At 49.8% G+C, this 22,688-nt stretch overlaps 2 protein-coding genes across 5 annotated transcripts; both read right to left on the bottom strand.

Annotated features, from left to right (window-relative positions):
• Positions 1 to 902: 902 nt before the first annotated feature.
• On the bottom strand, positions 903 to 5,044 carry ALDOC (aldolase, fructose-bisphosphate C). The gene is made up of 9 exons (XM_084750738.1): positions 4,889 to 5,044; positions 3,211 to 3,330; positions 2,908 to 3,119; positions 2,753 to 2,807; positions 2,485 to 2,645; positions 2,277 to 2,360; positions 1,856 to 2,030; positions 1,524 to 1,723; positions 903 to 1,410 (listed from the first exon to the last, which is right to left on the bottom strand). Exons 2-9 carry the CDS (start codon positions 3,320 to 3,322, stop codon positions 1,318 to 1,320), a joined length of 1,092 nt encoding a protein of 363 aa, XP_084606864.1. The 5' UTR covers positions 3,323 to 3,330; positions 4,889 to 5,044; the 3' UTR covers positions 903 to 1,317.
• A 569-nt stretch (positions 5,045 to 5,613) lies between these two features.
• On the bottom strand, positions 5,614 to 22,640 carry SPAG5 (sperm associated antigen 5). 4 transcript variants are annotated; one of them, XM_084750713.1, is made up of 24 exons: positions 22,525 to 22,640; positions 22,162 to 22,314; positions 18,912 to 19,870; positions 18,629 to 18,806; positions 15,804 to 15,878; positions 15,454 to 15,546; positions 15,246 to 15,380; positions 14,966 to 15,085; positions 14,621 to 14,713; positions 14,421 to 14,534; positions 14,066 to 14,159; positions 13,714 to 13,861; positions 13,531 to 13,633; positions 13,169 to 13,302; positions 12,674 to 12,815; positions 8,041 to 8,152; positions 7,705 to 7,791; positions 7,326 to 7,485; positions 7,114 to 7,225; positions 6,677 to 6,757; positions 6,410 to 6,565; positions 6,253 to 6,327; positions 6,071 to 6,151; positions 5,614 to 5,909 (listed from the first exon to the last, which is right to left on the bottom strand). In XM_084750713.1, the coding sequence occupies exons 1-24, from the start codon at positions 22,573 to 22,575 to the stop codon at positions 5,838 to 5,840; spliced, it is 3,528 nt and encodes a 1,175-aa protein (XP_084606839.1). In that variant the 5' UTR covers positions 22,576 to 22,640; the 3' UTR covers positions 5,614 to 5,837. The 4 variants fall into 4 exon arrangements, with proteins under 4 accessions (XP_084606839.1, XP_084606841.1, XP_084606840.1 ...); XM_084750715.1 differs by having other exon boundaries at positions 7,326 to 7,446; XM_084750714.1 differs by having other exon boundaries at positions 15,466 to 15,546.
• Positions 22,641 to 22,688: the final 48 nt, after the last annotated feature.

The following is a 22,688-nucleotide window of genomic DNA, read 5'->3' as shown; positions in this document are numbered from 1 at the left end:
AGAAGAACGCTATTGGCAGGAGCGCAGAGAAACTGCTGAGTTAGCTGCGTTTGTTATAAGGTCAGGCCACGCAGAACAGAGCATCAATGATCTCTCCAGTTCACACCAGTCTGGTGTTACTCTACACCCTAGCTCAGCACAAATCCCTACCGGTTCTAACACTGCCCAGACCCTCGAACGGATCCCTTCTCTGGCCTGGAAGTGGAGCAGAGCCCTTAGCAAGCTCCTTGACACCTTACTTAGCTCTGGTGGCCCAGAGTCTTGGAAGATTTCCTTATGGGAAAGGGCGTGAGTACACGGTCTTCCCTAAATGTGTTAGGCGCCAGCAGGGATTAACAATGCTGAGAGAAACCAGGCGTGGTGGCGCACGCCTTTAATCCCAGCACTCGGGAGGCGGAGGCAGGCGGATCGCTGTGAGTTCGAGGCCAGCCTGGTCTACAAAGTGAGTCCAGGACAGCCAAGGCTACACAGAGAAACCCTGTCTCGAAAAACCAAAAAAAAAAAAAAAAAAAAAAAAAAAAAAAAAAAAAGCAATGCTGAGAGAGAACTGGCCCACTAGGATCCCTGCTCGCCCTGTTGACTCCCTCCCAGCTTTGAGCCTTGCAGTCCAGTATCCTTTGATGTGTCAGGCCCTGGAAGACTTGTGGCCCCGCCTCCTGCCCCGCCACCCCCCCCCCCACTCCCCCTACAACTCCAGCTTTGGAGATCAGCAGGTGGGAGCCTGACCTGGGGATGGTGAGCCAGGTGAACCCCTCCTCCACATACTTGAAGCCCAGGAAAACTCAGCTCTCACCCCCCCCACATAGTCAGAGGGGTTCCAAGATAGGACCAGCAAGAGATCACACACAGGGAGGCAGGACTTTGAATGAGTGCAACAGACAGACAGACAGACAGAGGAGTAGTGTGTTTTGCTTCCATTTATTTGCTAGGTCCTCAGAGCGTGCATCAGGAACTGGTGCGCTTCCCCCTGGCCCCAAGAGAGAAGGGTAGCAAGCAGGGCCCGAGGACAAGCGACACTCTCATGGGGAAACTGTAAGGGCTGGTAGGGCTGGTAGGGCTGGGAGAAAAACCTACGTGTTCTGTTCTGGCTTCTAGAAAGTTCCCCTGCCTCAGACATTGGGGGTTGGGGGCTCCCTACCCTCCCATCCTGTGGTCTCGGGTACAGCAATGTGAGACAGAAAGAGGAGAAGAGGTGGGGGAAAAAAGTGCCGCATGAAGACACCTCTGTTGTACGTGGCTATTTGGCCCTGGCTGTGACTACAGGCAAAATAGGGTATACATTGCTAGGCCGGGGGCTGCAGGTCGAGTAGGCACGCCTCAGTAGGCGTGGTTGGCGATGTAGAGGGACTGTGCTGCTGTTCCACCATCTCCACTGCCTTCATATCTGCCCTGCGCTGCAAGTCCATTGATCTGCAAAAGGGAATGAGGGTAAGTGAGGGCACGGCTGAGCCAGGCCACAGGTGTGGACCCCTGGCCAGTTTGGGGCCTCTGGCTGGTACACACAGTTCCCCCCACCCCTGTACCTCTGCCCGCTTGATAAACTCCTCAGTAGCAGCCCCAGCATTGTCCCTTTGCCCTCTCCACGCATTGAGTGCAGATGCCTGCAGGGCACGTCCATAGGAGAAGGTGAGGGCCCAGGGCCGGGGAAGTGGGCAGCGGTTGATGGCATTGAGGTTGAGTGATGCCTCCTCTTCGCTCTGCCCCCCAGACAGGAAAGTCACCCCTGGAGTGGAGGGAGAAGACAAACCGACTGGTCATTCTCTGTTCTTTCCACAGTAAAGGATCCCAGTGCCATAGAAGAACCGGAAGTCGGAACCGGAAGTCGGAACCGGAAGGGACAGGAGCAATTTAGTACCTGGGACAGCTGGGGGCACAGTACGACGCAGGGCGGTGACAGTCGCCATGGCGATCTCTTCTGGGCTATATTTGATGGGACAGGCATGGCCAGGGGTCACCATGTTGGGCTTGAGCAGCGTCCCTTCCAGGTAGACATGATGATCGCTCAGGGCCTTGTACACAGCAGCCAGGACCTGGTGATCAGAGATGGTTTATGTTGGGCCGGGACCACTGCTTTAGTGTGGGGTGCTCCCCATCCAGGGGTGGGCGGGTGGGTACGGGAATGTGAGGGTTCCATATAGGACCATTCTCTGAAGCTTGTTTTGGAGTCAGCAAAGATCCTTAAGTGGCAGTGTGCCTGGATCTAAGATGCAGGGGTGGGGTACAGGCACCCCCTGCTAGGCTGTCCCTGACAGGTTTGAGCTCATCTGTGGCTTTACCTTCTCTGTAACATACTGGCAGCGTTTGAGGTCATGGTCTCCATCAGGCAGGATTTCAGGCTCCACAATCGGCACAATACCGTTCTGCAGGCAAAGGCAGGGTTAACTGAGAGAAGCAGAAGACAGGATGACAGGAGGGAGAAAGCTACCGAAGGCACACCTCCACCAGGCACGGGGCACCCAGCCAACCACCCGAGCCCCAGCACACCTGCTGGCAGATGCTGGCATAGCGGGCCAGCACATTAGCATTCTCCAGAATGGCCAGCGCCGAGGGTGTACGGTCACTGATTTTCAGGACGCAGCGCCATTTGGCAAAATCGGCACCGTCCTTCTTATACTGAGCACAGCGTTCCAAGAGTCCATCCAGCCCTGAAAATGCAGTACCAACCTCACCGCACTGCCCTGCCCTTATCTTGCCCAGCATCAGCCGTTGTCACTCACGGCTCCTCGGGACTTGAAGCCCACCCACCGTGTACCTTGAGTGGTGGTTTCCCCATCAGTTCCAGCTAGAGGCACTACACCCTTGTCAACCTGCAAAGGAGACACAGATAGAGAGGGCTGGCCTTGCTATCCGCTCCTACATACACCGATTTCCACACCTAGACTCCAGGCAGGGCCGGGGGCTGTATACCTTGATGCCTACGAGGATGCCCTTATCCTGGATGGTCCGGACAAAGGGGACACCATTATCATCTTTCTGGTAGAGTGTCTCATGGAAAAAGATGACACCGCCAATGCACTTTTTCACGCGGTCATCAGCGCTGAATAGGACCTGACGGTATAGCCGGCGATTCTCCTCGGTGTTTTCTACCCCGATCTGGCTCAGCCTTTTGGCCATGCTGCCTGGAAGCAAATAAAGGGAAGACAGCCTTGTTCCTCAGCTGGAACTCACTGGCAACTTCTCCTAAACCCTGACCACAAGCTCCTAACTTACCTACGGACTCATCTGCAGCCAGAATCCCTTTGCCTGGGGCCACGATCCGTAGGGCAATATCAGACAACTCCTTTTTCTGCTCAGCAGAAAGAGCTGGGTACGCGTGGGGCATGGTGACAGCTGTCCGGAATGGAGACAAGACGGATATGAGTCCAACTTCTGCCGGGCGTGGTGGCGCACGCTTTTAATCCCAGCACTCGGGAGGCAGAGGCAGGTGGATCTCTGTGAGTTCGAGGCCAGTCTGGTCTACAGAGTTAGTCCCGGACAGCCAAGGCTACAGAGAAACCCTGTCTCCAAAAACTAAAAAAAAAAAAAAAAAGACAACTTCTAACTCCCCTGCTTCTCTCCTGACCGAATATGCCAAATACCCTTCCCAACACAGGGCCAGGAGCTGAACAGCAGTCCTTGGCCTGGGTCCTGGGCATCAAAGTGGCACCAATCTCTTTGACAGCTAACAGGGTTAGGGGCCTAGTTCCCACATCTCCTTTTGTCCCTAGTGGGCACCCTTCCAAGCTCCATGAGCGATGCAGGATGGGGGATGGGAGATAGCAGCCCTGAAGCTACAGGTCTTCCTGGAAACTGCTGCCCAGCTGAGAATGCCAACTCCTCTTTCACTGACTCTGGTCCCTTCTCGAGGCAGACATAAGACCCGCTTTCTGGTGGCACACACCTGTCATCCCAGCACTCAGGAGGCAGAAGCAAGTGGATCACTGTGAGTTCTAGGCCAGCCTGGTCTACAAAGTGAGTCCAGGACAGCCAAGGCTACACAGAGAAACCCTGTCTTGAAAAGCAAGCAAGCAAGCAAGCAAACAAAAAAAGGGACCTGCCTTTTCTTGCTTCCCTTTTCTTTAAAAGGGCCCCTAAAAACAATAACACTTTTCCCCAAGATTTGTGAATGAGACATTTAACCCTAGCATCCTTTCCCATTTCTAGTGGAAGGCAGGGGGCAGGTTAAAGACTAATAGTGGTGCAGACAACAGCCCAGACATAATGACAACCTGACTGCTTATGTATGTTGGACATTAGCCGTAGGAGCTGCAGGTATAGTAGGAAAAAGGGCAAACAAGCTAGCTATATTTATGTACATTAATATACACAGGAAAGGGCCACCACCAGATCATTTCCACTACCCAGAAGTATTCCCGCCCCCTCCCCCATGCAAGGAGGCACAGGAAATAGGCTTGGCTGCCCACAGTTCAGTGGGGAGCTCCTAGAGGGGCATCCAGAGGCATGGGATTAAGGTTGAGTGAGTGGAGTATGGAAAACAGGGAGAGATGCAGGAAAAGCAGGAAAGGACTTAGGGGTAGGTGGGACAGGCCATGGTGACGCAGGCTAACGGTCCCGATGCTCTTCTTCCTGGGCCTATAGTCTAGACCTGGGGACCAGCCCAGAAGGAGCAGTCGCCGACTGCGATTCTGGATGCCCCAGTGAAAAATCCCGGAGACTGAGGAAGACTTGGAACTGGAAATGCTGAGTTCCAGTTGGGAGGGCTAGGAGGAAGGAGAGCAGCAGGGTGTTCCTGAGCCACGGGGTTTCAAGTGCACAGAAAGCAGAGTATGAGACTAGAGTTGGAAAGGTACACCAGGTCCCCGAGAGCAAGGCAAAGACAGCAAGCAGAGGAAGAGCCAGTGAGAGGAACCAGAGATGCTGAGCATCCCCGACTCGCCTGAGACCTTACCTGTACTCAGCCAGTCGGTGGCAGGAGCCACAGGCACAGCTCACTTTCGGTCTGGTTAGCAACAGACACCAGCTCAGTCCAAGCCGGAGTAAATAAGGCAGCGGTTGCCGCAGAACTACGTGACTCCCTGGGGGCGGGACAGACACCTCCCATCCTGGTCCCGCCCTCTCCCCAGGACTGGCCTAGGGAAAGGCCACGCCCTCAGAGGTGGAGCAGTGAGGTGGAGTGACTCCTCTGCCAGGGTCCCCAAGGTTATTAGAATTGATGCCCCTCCCACAAGAACCCATGATCAGTCCTTTGCTGTGAAAGGCGGTCTGTGGAATGTTGGGCATTAAGCTTGGTCTAGAGAGGAGACGTCTAACCGACCAGCAGGTGGGAGGGGTGACAGAGACCCTCCTGACAGTGTGCTCTAGTTTAAGGCATGGAATAACGGAAGTGAGTTTCTGTTCTCTGCCCCACATTTACCAGTGCCAGGCCCTAGGGGGATGGGAAAAGTAAGTGAATGGAGTCTTTTCTGTTACCCCCAGGCAGTGATCCAGGGAACAGGCAGTCCACTGCGCATTTTTTGTGGAAGCAAGAGAATCAAGCAAAGAAAAAGCAGACAGCCCTGGCTCTAGTTACAGCAGGAGGTGGTGAAGGGTGCCCAAACTGCAGGGCTGAGCTGCCTCTCTGAGTTCATCTGCCCACTTCTACCCCGAAAACAAGATTCAGTGGACTGGAAACACTACATGAAATGCACTTTATTTAAATAGCATAAAACATATGCCAATTGGTCCTGTTATTGGGAGTGAGGGATCCTGAAGGAAACAGGAGTAAAATGGAATTCAGCTTTCAGGGGGGTCGCTGTGTTGTCCACATCAGTCTTGAACCCCTGGGATTACACAGTCCTCCTGTCTTGGTCTCAGTAGCTGCAGCTACAGGTTCACACCACTACATTCCACTCAGTTTCTTAGCTCAGAAAGTCTAGCAATCCATGTAGCTCCTTGCAGCTCTTCACTACCTCTGGGACAGACAGTAGAATCTGGGAAGAGACAGAGAAAACAGTTCTGAGTTACAGGCCTGGAGGAGAGAAGAACAGAAGCTGCTGTAAGAAGTCCCACAGGCTGAGGAGGACCAGAGCTGTGGCCCTCGGCTCCTCCTGCTCCTCCTGCGCCTGGGCCCTGGTGCCTCCCTCACTCTTACCTTGTAGATATGCTGAATAGTGTCGTCGAGTTTCTTGAGCTCTGTGTCAGATCGCCGAAGGTTCTCCTCCAGGATGTTTCTCTAAAATGCAAATAGGCTTCATAAACCTCAACTTAAAAGCACATAGCTAAAGCCGACAGGCAAGGTGCTTGCTTGTGGTGGAAGAAAACTCAGTTCCTTACATGGCTCTGATACTTGGCTACCAGCTTTGCGTTCTCATTTTTCATCTCCAGAAACATGGCCCTCAGCTTGTCCACCTATAAATATGTCCACATTAATAGGGTCATGGCCTGGGGTCCCCTTTATTTGCACACATCCTTTGTTATAACTCTGACTTACCTCCTGTGAGAGAGACACTTTTTCCTGGATCCAGCTAGTGGCCATTGGCTGACAGCTGCCATCCAGCTGGCCTTCCAGGGCTTCCTGGAGCACTTTAGTCTCTGTCTCCGCATGCCGAAGTAAACGTGTGAGCTGGGTCACCTCCTCCCTGAGACTCTGGGAACGAGAGCAAAGGTAACCCAACAGCACCACCGGGGGATCCTTTCTCTCCTTCCCCCATCACGTGGGAGAAGCAGAGGCCCCATCATAACATCACGAGCAACATACTATGAGTTCGCCACTCTTGTCTATCTGCCCCAGGATTTTCTCATTCTGCTTCTGAATCACTTCCTGGAGCTCCTTTTCGTTCTGTGAAGAAAAGAGAGGCGCACTGAAGAAGGGCTAACCGGTTTTCAGCTCTTGTCAGAAGGCACGACAGATGCCTGAGCCACGCTCAGCCCTGGGGACTAGCTCCTATCCTTATTCAGGACCAAGTCAAGCATGGCACATCTTGGTTTCAGTTCTGGGCTTTTCTTCTGGGTCTGCTTAGAGAAGACAGGTCAACCCAGAGCTAACTCTCAGATATGAAATGTCTGACCCCAAAAGGGCAAAACTAGGGCAGAAGTTGGAAACCCCCCCACTACCTAGATTCCTAGACAGTGGGTCCCAGTGGGCCGGGAGCTGCCCCAGTTCTTTATCGCCCCACTTTTAGATCCCTCCTTCACCTTGTAGCACAAGCACAAGGCCTGGTTCAGCTTCTCCATGTCCGCATCCTTTGCCTTCTGGGCTTCCTGATGCTCTTCTTCTTGGGCCTGTAGTCTAGTCTGCAGTTCACAGCTGTGGGAGGGAAGGATCTGGCATCATTCCTGTACGCTGTCCACCCTTGGCATGAGGGGCTGTCTCATCACCACCGCCATGAACACCGTGCACCACTCACATCTTTCTCTGCAGGACCCCGACGGCTTCTTCTTTAGACTCTTGCAGCAGGGAGCACAGGCTCCGAAGGTCCTGTAGCATAGCCCTCATTTCTGCCAGGCTGGTCTCCAGGTCTGGGGTCTCTGAAACAGAGTCCTCGATAGAAGTACCAGCCTTTCTGCCTAGAAGGACAGGGTAGGCAACCACCATTTCCACAACTTTATCTTCCCCACCCACAAAGTTGAAATATCCGGAACATTGCAGATCCCAAAAGACAGAAATAAAATGAGCCCAAGTGGAATTGAGGTTTTTAGAGCAAAGCGCTCCTCACTGCCTTTGTCTCTGATCATCACTACCAGATCTCTGAGAAATGAGGCATGGTCCCTGGGGCCCATCCTAACCTGCAGGCTGAAGGGAAGCTGCCGAGGCTACCCGGGTGAAAGCACTCTTAGCACTTCCAAGCAGCGGCACAGGAGCTGGTTCTGGTGCTGAAGCAAAGACAAACCAGGTATGTTCAGCCACACAGAAATTCAAGGCCGTCCTGAGCTACGTGACACCCCACCTCTAAAAAAACCAAAACCACAACCACAACCGCAGGAAGGGTCTCTCTGGTGACTCAATCAGGGGTCTGCCACATCAGAATGGGGTCAGACAGACATGTCAGCAGTGTACATCTGAGCCAGCTGAGATCAGCATCAGGGTCATTTTCCCTTCTCTTAGACCCCAAGGTCATTAACCTTTGTCTGCTGCTGCTGTCAGGACCTGTTCTGAAATGGCGCTGTCATCAAGCAGAGGGTGTTCCTGGGTTGGAGCACAGGCTGTGCTGGGCAGAACAATCTCTGATTCAGCCTAAGAACAAAGGAGAAAAAAAAAATAATCAACTGTCTGGCTGTCCCTTAGGTGCCCCGACTCTCACAGGGTGAGCTGGGAGAGCTTTCACTCTACCTTACAAGTCTCCAGCCTTTCCGTGAACATGCTCCCACCAAAACAGCAATAATTTGAAAATAAAAGAACCAGACCTTTAAGTCTTTTAGCTATAATTATTGTCCTTTCTCTTATATTTAATGCAGAGGGAGGAAGGAAGGAAAAGGCTTGTAATCCTTTCCTAACTACCTATGACTTGGCAGCCAAAGTTCTTGTCAGTAGCTCACCACTGGCATCCTTACTTTCTTTTTTAAAACATTCTCTTTTTTTGTTTGTTTGGTTTTTCGAGATAAGGTCTCTCTGTGTAGTAGCCTTGGCTGTCCTAGACTCGATTTGTAGACCAGGCTGGCCTCAAACTCACAGCAATCTGCCTGCCTCTATCTCCTGAGTGCTGGGATTAAAGGCGTGCGCCACCACACCCAGCCCTAAAACATTTTTATTTGTTTGTTTGGGTTTTTTTGGTTTTTCGAGACAGGGTCTCTCTGTGTAGACCAGGCTGTCCTGGACTCGCTTTATAGACCAGGCTGTCCTCAAATCACAGCGATCCTCCTGCCTCTGCCTCTCGAGTGCTGGGATTAAAGGGGCGCGCCACCATGACCAGGTGCAAAACATTTTTTATTATTATTACTAATTTATGTGTATGTGTATCTGTGCATATGAGTGAGGACAGAGGGATGTCAGATCGCCTGAAGCTGGATTACAGGCAATTGTAAGCTGTCAGATGTGGGTGTTCAGAATCAATCAGCTCAGGTCCTTTGCAAGAACAGTTGTGCTCTTAACCACGGAACCATCTCTCCAGGCCTGGCGTCCTTACTGTCAATTGCAACAGGGATTCCCTAGTTCTTACTCTACTGGGCCTGTTTGATACTGATCATCAGGCACTTCTGGAAACTTTTCCTTCTGAATCATGACCTTGGATCATGACCTTCCTCCAGGGACAGGCCGTTAGAAATGTTTCTCTTCTCAACTCACAGGTCTTCCCTTAACTCTTGAATTTCACACACCACTTAGGGTTCAGTCCTCGGCCCTTTTTAAAAAAATAAAAATAAAAAACAAAACAAAGCCTCTATCTCCACCCAGACTGCTTTGCTTCTAGAACTCTACAAAAACATTCCCTTCAGACCATCATTTCCACATGAATGACTCTTCAATCCCTTTCACTCAACTGGACTTCTTCCCAGTCTCTAGGCCCAAAGAAAACAGAAACGCACCAGAATGTTCTACATTAAAAACTAGTGTATACATCTTAGTCTACAAAGAGAATCCAGGACAACCAAGGCTATACAGTGAAACCCTGTCTCAAAAAAACAAAAACAAAAATCCTAGCATGTATAAAGTTAAATTCAACATTTTCTGTTTTACTCTCTTGAAAACTTGTTTCCAGTTCAGTATTTACTGTTCTGGATCATTGCAGGCAGCAGACTGTCGCCTGCCAATGGCTTCTGCAATGTTTCAGGAGGACTCATTCCTTTAGTGTGCTCTTAAGCTGCATGGCAGAGCTGAGTAGTTGAGACAGAGCCATATGCCCACAAAGGTGAAACATTTATGATACTGGAAAAGTTTGCCAGGCCACTTCTAGATGCCAGAGTTACTTTCTAATAATTTTATGACCTTCAGTCAGTCACGCTTCTGCTTCTACATCAGTCACCAATTCAGTTTCTTCTACATCCTTTCCCCCACTTTCCTTTTTTTGCGGGGTTGGGGGGTTGGGGGGGGCAGGGGAGGGTTGTTTTTGTTTGTTTTTTGTTTTTTGGGGCAGGGTTTCTCTGTGTGGCTTTGGCAATCTTGGACTCCATTTGTGGACCAGGCTGGCCTGGTCTCAGAGACCCACCTACCTAGCTCTGCCTCCCAAGCGCTGCAATTAAAGGAGTACACCATCCCATGTGGCTGAGGCAAGCTCTCTTAATTAAGTGTTCATAAATAAGCCAGGCATGGTGGCGCACGCCTTTAATCTCAGCACTTGGGAGGCAGAAGCAGGTGGATCGACATGAGTTCAAGGCTGTCTCATCAAAACAACAACGACAACAACGAGTTCATAAACACAGCTATGTCTGCTGAGCCAAGCTCCCATCCTCTTGTTTGCATGGCAGACATTTTACCAACAGAGCCATCTCTCCAACTCCAAGTCCTTAAGCATTGTCTGCACTCATGCAATTCACTGCCTCCTCTACACCCTGCCATGCCTAGCATTATTAGTTCAAGCCTTCAAAATGTGGCCCATCTACTTTTCCAGACTTATCTCCAGCCTTGCCCCATTTACTTCCTACACTCAGTCATAAAAACTGACTACCCATGCCCCAAAACAGCCACAGTCTCTATAAAGAAGGCCTTGTTCACCCTATAATCTCAGAACTCAACCAAGTCTTGCTGAGTTAGACCCTACCAAAAAAAAAAAAAAAAAAAAAGGACACATAACTTTGTGCATAACTTTCTACATATAGTTTTTATGGTACCTCTGGGTGGTGGGTTTTCTTACGTGCCCACCCTTCTAAACTTTGACTGCCAGGGTCAGCCACTTGCTTTGAGGAGACACCCTAATTCTCAAAGGTAATAATGGCCCTCCTTTTAAGTTCCCACAGTAGTCCATGCAGATCGTAAGTCACAATGACAACTTTACAACTCTGTCTTTCCCGGAACACTGCAGGACTTTGAGCATTTTCTGTGCTCAGCCCCCAGCTGGAGAAGATGATCTTGGTTGTACCTCTAACTATTGAATAAACTAATTAACTCTAAATACTGAACAGTATCAACGACTTATTGTTTAGTGTATACCATGGAGAAGCCAAAGAAAGCAAGGCTAAATTTCTTTCTTTAAACACTGATACCGAAGGAAAGTTAATACAAGTGCCTAAAGAGAGAAGTGTGCCAGGAACATAGGAAGAAACCATGGAGTCCACATGATCTCAGGTGTTCTCTAGTAGGTGAACTTGGGAGGATTTTCATAGAAAAGAAGAAAGGATTTCCAATTAAAAAAAGAAGAGAATAGATATAGAAACACCCAGAGGCCAGGAGTGAATGGAAATGAGATGTGTGTTACATCTAAAAGCATGTAGTGAAATTTTTTTTTTTTAATAATTTAAGTAATTTATTTAGATTATATCTCAGTTGTTGTCCCCTCACTTTTATCTTCCCGTTCCTCCCTCTCTCTTACCCTATTCCCCTCCCCTAGGTTCTGTGACAGAAGGGGACCTCCTCCCCCACCATATGATCACAGCTTATCAGGTCTCATCCTGGTAGCCTGCTTCCCTTTCCTCTGAGTGCCACCAGGCCTCCCCACCAAGGAGAAGTGGTCAAATAGGGGGCACCAGAGACCAGAGTTCATGTCAGAGTCAGTCCCTGCGCTCCACACGACTGTGGAGAATGTGCTGACCATTGGCTAGATCTGAATAGTGGGAATTTAGGTTTCTTTAAAAATCCAGTTATGTCATGTGACTAAGTTTTTGTTTTAATCCCAGGTGAGGGATAAGAGGCTGCTCCACAGCAGGTGATTATGATTTGCCTCATGTATTAGCAGGGGGTGATCTTTGCCGCCAGCTGCAGGCAGTTTATTAATGCTGGGGATCCTGGAGAGGGATAAATTGGAGAGCCCCAGAGAGCCTGTGGCAGCTGCTACTTCCCCTGCTGCTGCCCCTGCTGCTGCCCCTGCTGCTGCTGGTCTCTCCTGCTGCTGTGTTTGCTATTGCTGGATTGCTGGTTTGCTGGACCGCTGGATATTACCTCAAGGAACTCTATGCTTCAAATCAGCAGGAAATAGGCTGCTTTGAAGTCTGCACCCCCTTTCCCTCCCAACCTTCTTTCTCTCCCTACCTAGTGCTGGGGGTTAGAAGGGTGATGGGTAAAAGAACCCAAATAAAATAGATCAGAAAGTACACCCCAACATAAGTAGCATAACTAGAGAAATAGGCTTATTATTAGAAGGCAGAAGGAGGTTTAAGTGACAGGCTAAGGGTAAGGCTAAGGGTTCCTGAGGGTAAGCCTGGCAGTGATGGTGCACGCCTTTAATCCTGGGAGTAGGGAGGCAGAGGCAGGCGGATCTCTGTAAGTTCGAGGCCAGCCTGGTCTACAAAGTGAGTCCATGGCCAAGTCTACACAGAGAAACTCTGTCTGGAAAAAAAAAAAAAAGGAATGTTTTTCTGCTCTCCCAGGGGACCCTACTCACACAGTCACCAGCACCCACATGCACACTTCACAAGGGCCAGTGACTCCAGTTCCAGGGCATCCAGTGCCCACAGACACCTGCACTCATGCAGCATACACTCGCCGGGACATACACATAACCACGAATAAAAAGACAACAAAATCTTAAAAAAGAAAAAATAAGGCTCAGCAATAGAGTGCCTGCCTGAATGTGTGAGGCCCTAAGTTCAATTTGCAGAATTAAAAAGGAAAAGGAAAAGAAAAAGGAAACAAGAGAGAATGGTATGGGAAGGAAACCCAGTGTCCTACCCTGCTGTCCTTTAGTTCTGCCTTTAAGAAGAGGGCGAGACTCCGCAGCTGCTTAGTCAGCAGCTGCAGCTCTTGAGACTGCTTGTGTGTCTTCGCCAGGGCCTGTTTCTCATGCTCTGCGACGGTGCTGGCCAGCTCGGCCCTGAAATTTGGGATCCCGAAGGTGAACAAAGATGAGGTACGTCCTTGGAACACTCCTCCCAGGCCCCCCATGTTCTAGGAAAGAGGCTCAACACTCCCATGATTCTAGAAGGGTTAGTGGGGGAAAGCAGCACTGTGGGAAGCACAGAGAGAGAGGCAGCACTCTTTTTTTTTTTTTTTTTTTTTTTTTTTTTGGTTTTCCGAGACAGGGTTTCTCTGTGTAGCCTTGGCTGTCCTGGACCCGCTTTGTAAACCAGGCTGGCCTCAAACTCACAATGATCCACCTGCCTCTGCCTCCCGAGTGCTGGGATTAAAGGCGTGCGCCACCATGCCCAGCTGAGGCAGCACTCTTACTTGAGGCTCTCCACAGTGTCCTTGAGGGTCTCGCACTGCAGGCTGCGTTCCCGCAGCACTTGTAGTGTGCTTTTCAACTGACACTCCATCTGGCCCAGCTCTAGGTGAACAACTTGACTCTCTTGATCTGCAAACTGGAAAGATGGAGAAGGAAGGAGGAAAGATGGAGGGAGGGAGGGAGAGAGGGAAGGAGGGAGGGAGGGAGGAAGGGAAGGAGGGAGGGAGAGAGAGAAGGAGGGAGGGAGGGAGGGAGGGAAAGGAGAGGGAACTTTAGCGACTGGGACAGAGGTTTTCTCCAGTGCAGGCTCACCCCAGCAGGCGAGGGTCTCGCCCTGAGCTCAGCTCCAGGCTGGCTTGCTTACCTCCAGGGTCTCCTTTAGGTCCTGTACCTCCTTAGCCAGCACAGCCTGCTGATGCTGCAGCTCTGCTTGCGTGTGTTTCAGTTCCATTTCTTCCTTTTGCCATCTGCCAAAGACCATCTATTAGATCCCACTCAGGCCTTCGTGCTGGGTCTCTACTGCCATAATTACCCGACAGGAACTCACTGAGCAGCCTGCTCCTTGTTGCTCTGGGTAAGTTGACACAGCAACTCTTCCTTCAAAGCCAGGTCCTGGACACAATGGGAATGCTGACTCTGTAGTTCCTTTAGTTGGCTGTCTGTGCTAGTCAGGATCTGCAGCTGAGCCGAGAGATCTAGATCAAAAATATCCTAATGACACCTGGTGATCACTAAGCCAGGACCCAACACACACACATACACACACACACACACACACTTACAATTTTGCCCCAAATTAAGTGTTTTATAGCACCTCCTTACTCTCCTGCCACACACACACCAAGCAGGTTAACTGTATGCACCTAAACACACACACACACACACACACACACACACACCTGCAACAAGGCGACTATTTTCCATCTTCAGTTGTTCTATTTGGCCTTTACAGTCCTCTAAACAGGCAGAGACTTGTTCCAGTTCCTTTGAAACCTAGAAAAGACAGTTTCCTTGCTACACTTCCTCCTGAGTCAAGAACCCCAGGACTCAGTGCAGCATTTACTATGGATAATAAAGCAAACTTCCAGAACAGCAACACTGCAGAAAATGAAGCTGATCCCCAGGAACAGCTGGGGACAAGACAAATTATTGAAGTGAAGGTGCTGGGCTCAAAGGAAACAACTGGGTTCTCACCATCTTACAGCTAAGCGAAGTGAGAGAAAGCAGGCCTAAGCACCACCCACTGCAAGTCACCTGCTTCTTCCCCTCAACTGCAGCATCCCGATCCTGAAGGGCCTGCCGGCTCTTGGCTGTGAGTTTCTTGGTGAGTTCTTGAGACCGACCCAGCAAAGCTGCCCATGTCCCATACTGCGGAAGTAATCAGATCAGTAGTGCACACTCAGGGACAGGAACCTGCCTCTAAGGGAGTGGTGGTGATGACCCCAAATACTCACATCCAGCTGGACGGATGTCCTGTCCTGCTGCAAGGCAGAAGTCAGACTCACTGCCTGCTGAGCCAGCTCTTCTTGCTCTGTGTGAAGCCCTCTCTGGAAGGGAAGAGTTACAGAGGCAGCTAAGTGCAAATATGTAACCATCTTCTTAGTGCCATCATGAGCCCCAGGAGCAAAAATACCCTTAAAATTACAAGTTGAGTTGGGAGTGGTAGCACACACCTTTAATCCCAGTGCTCAGGAAGCAGAGATAGGTAGATCTCTGTGAGTTTAATGCCAGACTGGTCTACATAGCAGCTTCTCAACTATACAGTGAGATCCTGTCTCAAAAAAGGAAAACACAATTACCAGTTGGGTCTGGGCCTCCTGTAGAAGGCGTCTGAACTCCTGCATAGATGTCAAATCCTGTTCCAGTCGGTTGATGCGCTGGCTAGCATGTGCACGGAAAGCCTCCAGGACTGCCTCTGCCTGTGTAGGGAAAAGGTTGCAAGGACATGGTATGTAACAGAAGAAATGGCACAGAAAGCCATAACCTTAGAGACCTGGGTAGCTCTGAGTTCCCCAAGGCAGGCAGTTTTACAGTTCAAGCCATTGCTATAGAACATTCCGGAACAGCTGGCCACCTTACCGCATCTTTCCCTTTCAGGGCCATTTCCTCTTGGTGTCTTGCCTCCTCCCTTTCTGTTCTGAGGCTCTGGAGCTTTGCCTTCAGTCTCTTCAGTACATGAGAACAGGAGGAAACCAGGGTTTCTGCACGCTGAGACTGCAAGGGAAGAACGAGAGGTTATGTTTGTGCCTTCTTCCTGGCTTACGGTCCCATTGTCACCATGCTTTACCTCTCGACTCACTGTCATTCTGTCTTCTTTCATGTGTGCCAGGGACAGGTGAAGCAAGGATAGCAGTTCTCTAGAGACTAGCACCCATGAGTGCTGGAGAGGGAGGGAAGGTAGCAAGGCTAGATCAAACAGACTCATCAAGCAAGATGAAAGAACACTACAGGGAAAAGTCATTGACCACTCCACGCCCCAAATTCCAAGTTTCTAATAGTGAGATGTTCTTGTAAACGTTTGGGATGTTCCCTTCACAGCCACAGCTGTGTACCACTAACCTCCTAACCACCCAGGATCCTCCAATTTTTATCTTCACAAGGGCCCCCAGCAGTAGTATAAGTTCAATCAATACTTGCCATGACATTCCTGGCTTGCAGCAGGGCCTGTTTAACCTCCTTGCTGTCCTGAAGATGTTGAGGTGTCTTAGTGACCTAGCCAAAGAATAAAGCCTCCTTTTAGATGGATAACATACTCCAGCAGCTTCTCATGTCCCTTGAAGCCAATGAGTTACAAGAACCATTCACATGAGATGGGAAAATTACCTCACAACCAGATAAAGCCAAGTGGGAAAGGAGACCCTAGAGGGGGCCAAATACCTTACAAACACAAGGACCTGAGTGTGGCTCCTCAGAACCCATGTAAAAACTACGGGGTAGGGAGGGCTGGAGAGATGGCTCAGACGTTTAGAGCAGTAACTGCTCTTCCAGAGGTCCTCAGTCAGTTCCCAGCAACCACATGGTGGCTCACAACCATCTATAATGTAATCTGATGCCTTCTTCTTGGGCACCAAATCTCATTATAAATGGTTGTGAGCCACCATGTGATTGCTGGGAACTGAACTCAGGACCTTTGGAAGAACAGACAGTGTTCTTAATCTCTCCAACCCAATAAATAAGCCTTAAAAAAAAAAAAAGAACAAAAAAAACCCTGGGTGTGAAGCTAGAGAGATGGCTCAGTGGCTGAGAGCACTTGTTGCCTTCCGGAAGACACAGGTTCAGTCTCTCTAGGTTTGGTACCCAACACTGAAATCAGGTGGCTCACAACCATCTGTAACTCCGGTTCCACTTGATCAAATGCTTTCTTCTGGCCTCTGCAGGCACTTGCATATATATGGTGTAACACACACACACACACACACACACACACACACACACACACACACACACGTAAAATAATCTTTTTTTAAAAAAGCTGGATAAAGGGCTAGAGAGATGGCTCAGAGGTTAAGAGCATTGTCTGCTCTTCCAAAGGACCTGAGTTCAATTCCCAGCAACCACACAGTGGCTCACACCCACCTATAATGATCTGGTGCCCTCTTCTGGCCTGCAGGTATACATGCAGGCAGAACACTGTATAAATAATAAATCTTTAAAAAAAAAAATGGATGCAGGCTGGCCTCGAATTCAACAATGATCCACCTGCCTCTGCCTCCCTAGTGCTGGGATAAAAGGCGTGCGCCACCACCGCCCAGCTGGGAACTTTCATTACAACAGAAAGGAAGACATTAGAACAGGGTTATCGCAGAAACAGCAATGCTGAATCACCAAGCACTGAATGGCATTCAGATTTTAGTAGGCAGCCATATCACCCTCAGGTCTCTTTTGGGGTTTTTTGTTTTTTGTTTTTGTTTTTTTTTTGTTTTTTGTTTTTTTTTTTTTTTTTTTTTTTTGGTTTTTTGAGACAGAGTCTCTCTGTGTAGCCTTGGCTGTCCTGGACTCACTTTGTAGACCAGGCTGGCCTCGAACTCACAGCGATCCGCCTGCCTCTGCCTCCCAAGTGCTGGGATTAAAGGCGTGCGCCACCACGCCCGGCCCTCTTTTGGGTTTTTTGTTTGTTTGTTTTGCTTTGTTTTTCGAGACAGGGTTTCTCTGTGGAGCCTTGGCTGTCCTGGACTCACTCTGTAGACCAGGCTGGCCTCGAACTCACAGCGATCCGCCTCCAAGTGCTGAGATTAAAGACATGTGCCGCCATGCCCAGCCACCCTCAGGTCAGGTTTCTTGGAGTTCACAGCTCCAGCTGTCTTCTTCAGCAAAGTAATCACTACTTAGGGCACTGTGCGGAAAGCACAGAGTACCCCACAAGCCCTGCGTAGGCCACACACCCTGCTCAGAGCTGGGCAGTCAGGCAGGTGACGAGATTACTGTGAAGAGGCAGCCAAGTGGTAAGGATATGCACTGTGATGGCAAATGGCTGAAGGGATGTCATTTCCTTTCTCTGCTTCTGCTTCAGTGGCCTCCCAAAGGACCTGGCAGCTTCAGAGGAAAAGGATAGAGGGCAGATCTGGGGACATGAAATGAGGCCAAGGACAAGAAAAAAGATACAAAGAAATTTCAGGAGAGAAACTGGCCAGCTAGAGAAACAAGGAGCCCGTGGTTTCCAGATTGGGGCGGGAGGAGAGGGAGGCAAAGTTATGCCGACAGTCCTTGCAGCTGAAGAGAGGGTTTGGGCTCCATCGCTTCCAATACAGTCACTAGTTACTGCAGCCACGTGCTGAGACGTTCCATCCTTTCCCCAACACTACCCTCTTCCTTCCTACACCTGTGATGCCACAGCTTGCGAACTCTAGGACAGTGCTCTTTATCACTATTTTACAACAGCAAAAACCAAAACAAAAGATCTGCCTGCCTCTGCCTCTGGAGTGCTGGGAACACCTGCACCACCACCACCACTGCCAGAATTAATTTGGTTGGTTGGTTGGTTGGTTTGGTTTTTCGTTCTCTGTGTAGCATTGGCTGTCCTGGACTCGCTTTGTAGACGCCTTTAATGCCAGCCCTCAGGAGGCAGAGGCAGGTAGACCTCTGTGAGGCCAACCAGGTCTAAAAAGTGAGTTGCAGGACAGCCAGGGCTATTACACAGAGAAACCTTGTCTTGGGAGGGAAAAAAGTTACTTTTACAGTTAAAGGCATGTGCCACCACTGCCCAGCAATCTTTAGTTTTAAAAAGACAGGCTACCCTCAAATTCTCTCTGTAGGTCAGAGTGGCCTTCAATTTAAAAGGTCATCCTGCCTCAGCCTTCTAAGTCCTGGGATTACAGGCAGGTGCTCAAGGCCAGTTTTTACAGATATTCTATGACTGAGACTCTGCTTAAGGCACCCTCTCTTCCCTCTGGAAGCTTCCCAGTTTAATTTCTGAGGCAGAAGATCCACTGGGATCCTCCAGGCTCTGTGGAGAAGAGTCTTACCCTGCAAGGAGAGCTGTCAGTCTGAGTGCTGCTGTCTTGAGCTTCCCGGGAAGGGGCGGTCAGCTGGCTCTTCCAGGTTTGTAGCTGGTGAGAAAGAGCTTCCAGCAAGACAATGGAGTTCAACAGGTTCGCTTCTAAGTCGTGCCGGGACAAGGCAGTCAGATCCGGAGGACCACAGCTACCGCAGGAAAAGAAGAAAAGGCAACAGCAAGGGGAAGAGATGCGAGTGGCAGGTCCAGAGTGTTGGAGCTCTGGAGGCACAAGCCTGGAGGTTGACACTTACCCCAAGAGGAGGCGCTCTGCCTCTGAAGTACTGTCTTTGGAGCAGACATCTGGCGGTACTGGAGGAGTAAAGGAAGTTCCCACAGAACAAGTGGAGAGGGGTGTGTTGCCAACAGCAGCATCCTGAACCACAGGAGGAAAGGATAATCTCTGGCGCAGATTTTGCAGCATGACCGACATAGTCACACCTTTTTCTAGCCAGGCCAATGGGGACATCCAAGCCTCTGCATCTAAGCCAGGAGTCCTACCAGCATCTTCTATTGCGGGTCCTGGAGCTCCCTGGGGTACCATTTCTACCAGACTTGATGCCAGAGAGAAGGATGGGACATCTTCTGCACTTGCACCAAGTGCTTGCTCTCCCAATCCAACCTCTTCAGGGAGTGTGGGAAAGCTCTCTTCTGTTTCCTGTATAACTCTGCTCTCTACAGTTTCCTCCCCTGGATCTACATGATCAACGGGGAGGTTTTTGCTCAAGACAGCTGAAGGAGAAAGCCAAGCCACAGAGGAATTCATCACATTTTCAGAAGGTTCTAGGTCCTCAGGTCCTTCAGTGTTACTGTTTCTTAACGGAAGGTCCTGAGATATAGGTTGCTCAGGCCTAACAGCAACAACTCCTGTGGAGCTGTCTTCCGTACAAGGTGCCGCCTCTCCTACGGCATCTAAGGGAGCCTCAAGCATCAGGTCTTGCTGCTGCTCGAACGGGAAGGGTAAAAGAACCATGGTATTAACTACACTTTCATCAACCGGTTCTCCTACAAAGTCATCCATTGCTTCCACCGCCTTCTCAGATGTACTGAGAGGAGAGTTGCTTTCAGGAATTGGATCTGATTCATGCTGACAAGTGTCTATGTGCTTTGAAGGATGGCTGAACTGTTCTGAAAGGAAGCTGTTCTCAGTATTGATAAAATCCACTGAAGGTGAGTTCTCGGGGTTGATAAAAGCCACTGGAGATGACCTTTCCTGCCAAAAGAAACAAAAGGAATTGACTAAGGCAGTCAATTCAATCCTCAACATATTAATTGTGGTTACATCGTAATATCTAAACTCAGAAAAAGAAAAAAGAAAAAAAAAACCAAAAGGGTCCTTATTATCTTTTCTGAAGTAAGAAATTACTTTTTGGTTACTACATAGAACAACCAGTAGGAAAAGAAAGCTAGGAAGCCACTTCAGATCCTTATGCATCCCATACACATATGGTGATGCAGACCACACTATCAACAGACTGAGCATATCTATTCATGTCACTGGGAGACCTTAGCTTGAATATGACCTTGCCATGTCTTTTTCTACTTCCAACCTGCATCTAAGAGATATGGTAGGAGAGACCAAATAGATGATGGGGGATGTTTCAAGTGCTGTCAGAATCCAGAGTTATGACAGGGTAACTCAGGGAATGCTCAGGAGTGCCAGCGGGTAGTGGCACATATTTAATCCCAGCAGAGGCAGGTGGAACTCTGGGTTTCAAACCAGCATGGTCTACAGAGTGAGTTCCAGGACAGCCAGGGCTGTCTCAAAAAACCAAAATAATTCTTTTTCTTTTCTTTTTTTTTTTTTAAGATTTATTTATTACATATACAGTGTTCTACCTGCATGTATTCCTGCACACCAGAAGAAGGAACCAGATCATATGATAGATGGTTGTGAGCCACCATGTGGTTGCTGGGAATTGAACTCAGGACCTCTGGAAGAGCAGATGGGGCTCCTAACCACTGAGCCATCTCTCCAGCCCCCCAAAATAATTCTTATAGTTCCTGAGTGGCCAAAGCAATCCCACCCTCCCACCCAAGAGCTGTCAAGAGTCCCTCCTTCCTGCCCCAGTCTACACTGCACAGGCGAAGTCAAAATGGTGGCTCCTGTCAAAGAGGTGATGCCTCCTCAGCAGGAGCTGTCAGTGGTGGCAGCACCTCCTCTCTTGTCGCTGTTGGCTGACTCAAGCTGCCCTGGACTCCCTTTATACACTTTGCATACTTTGTAAACTCTCAAGGCAGTAAAGTGGCCAGGCACCTGCCTGAGGCGCTCCAGAGGCCAGGCCCCTCCAACAGACCTCTCTGTCACAAAGGTCATCTCCAGCCCCTCAATGGGACCCATACCAGATTATCCTAACTTTACGTGAAAACTCCAAACCAAACCCCACCAATCCCTTGAGCTTCCCCCAAAACCCACAAATCCCTGAAATGCCACCAATCCTAGATCTGGAAATCTCTGCCCATGGAAGTCCCTCCCCCACCAAACCCTAGATAAAAGCTATGTCTGCTCAGATCCCTCCTGTCTTCTCCTGGGAGCAGAGGCAGCCAGGCCTGGGGTCATGCCTCTAATAATTCTCTTTAAAGAGATCGGCTGCCTGGTATGACTGCTTCGTCAGAAGACGCCAAGAAGCAACGAGGAGTAGAGAAGAAGTGGAGTGGAGGCTGCGACTCCTGAGCTGCGCAGCTCAGCTGGGGGACACCCTCCCGTGGGAGCTGCAACACCTCTGCTGAGGAAGCTTCCGCTCAGAGCTGTGCAGTTCCTGGGCTTCCATGTCCCAGGATACCCTTCCATCCAAGCAGAAAGGCCAACAACAACAACAACAATAATAATAGAAAATACTTCTGACTAAAGTATAGCTCCGGGGGCTGGAGAGATGGCTCAGTGGTTAAGAGCCCCACCTACTCTTCCAGAGTTCAATTCCGAGCAACCACATGGTGGCTCATAACCATCTGTAACGTGATATGGCGCCCTCTTCTGGCTTGCAGGAGTACATGTAAGCAGAGCACGGTATACATAATAATAAATAAATAAATAAATAAATAAATAAATAAATAAAAATAACGTATAGCTCCACATAGTCAATTCTACAAAGTAATAGTTTACAGCTCTGTACAGGCAATTCTGCAAGGTAATATTTTAAAGTACTGGCTACAGGAAAATTCTAACTACCTTCTAGGCTGCATGGACACTGTCTTAGACTTCTGTCAAACAGATCTCTCTCCATAAATGAGTCAGTTTAAGTATTTCTCCGGAATTTGGTAAAGGTCAAACGGGAAAAGAGGTAATAAAAACCAACAGCTAAATAGAGGCTCGGGTTCTCAGTGGATTCGTTTTTAACCACCCCAGGGCATCTCTCTGTTGGCCTGAATAGCTGTAAATGGATGTCACACAAGTAGAAGGCTTCATTATCGTTATTAATTACGTTCCAGCCCTGGCCTTTTGTTCCCCTGAGCACTCTGCCTGGGCAAATAGCCCAGTTGGGAAGCTGCCCCGGCGCATCTCACCTTCAGCTCCAGCTTGCGTAGGGATGGGGTCAGCGAGGAGAACATGGGAGGTCCTTTCCCTGAATCGGTGAGGACCTCGGGCTGCAGTTTAAGCTCTCGGAGAGGAGTTCTCATAGCTCGTTCTCGGAGAGAAGTTCCCATGGCTGGTTTTTCCTGAGAGAGAAAGCGAGTGTGAGGAAACCTGGGCTCAGTCAAAGTGCACCCGTCCTCCCTCCGGGAGTGTTTTCCTGAAAACGACCAGGCCGCGAGGCCAACAAAGCCTCCCGTGGCCCCGTTCGGGGGGCGGAACCCGGACGTCATCGGCCTCGGCACAGCTGGCGCCCGGCCCTAGTAACGTCCTGTCCGCAGGAGTTCTCTCCTCACCGGTTGGGGCGAAGGCGACAAGCCGAGATTCAGTGTTTTCACCCTCCACATCTTCAATCACTTTTCAGACCAAGTCGAAATTGCCACATTCACCCGCCGCCTCTATTTGAACCCAATACGCGCCTCCTGATTGGCTGCGGGGCCAGAGTACGTAGTGGTGGGCG

Source organism: Acomys minous (assembly GCF_964271855.1).
Source record: "Acomys minous genome assembly, chromosome: 12".
In the NCBI taxonomy this organism is placed as follows: Eukaryota; Metazoa; Chordata; class Mammalia; order Rodentia; family Muridae; genus Acomys; species Acomys minous.
Note: the sequence above shows the minus strand (reverse complement) of the source record. Positions and strands in the feature narration are given on the sequence as shown.

What these genes read in the sequence shown, in the direction of transcription:
- ALDOC (XM_084750738.1), bottom strand. Translation starts at nt 3,322, where the DNA reads ATGCCCCACGCGTACCCAGCTCTTTCTGCTGAGCAGAAAAAGGAGTTG. An exon ending in TGGGGAAACCACCACTCAAG is followed by an intron (nt 2,646 to 2,752) that starts GTACACGGTGGG and finishes CTGCATTTTCAG; the next exon opens with GGCTGGATGGACTCTTGGAA. An exon ending in AGTTTATCAAGCGGGCAGAG is followed by an intron (nt 1,411 to 1,523) that starts GTACAGGGGTGG and finishes TCCCTTTTGCAG; the next exon opens with ATCAATGGACTTGCAGCGCA.
- SPAG5 (XM_084750713.1), bottom strand. Translation starts at nt 22,575, where the DNA reads ATGTGGAGGGTGAAAACACTGAATCTCGGCTTGTCGCCTTCGCCCCAA. An exon ending in AACAAGGAGCAGGCTGCTCA is followed by an intron (nt 13,634 to 13,713) that starts GTGAGTTCCTGT and finishes GGTCTTTGGCAG; the next exon opens with ATGGCAAAAGGAAGAAATGG. An exon ending in TAGCCAAGTATCAGAGCCAT is followed by an intron (nt 6,152 to 6,252) that starts GTAAGGAACTGA and finishes TTTGCATTTTAG; the next exon opens with AGAAACATCCTGGAGGAGAA.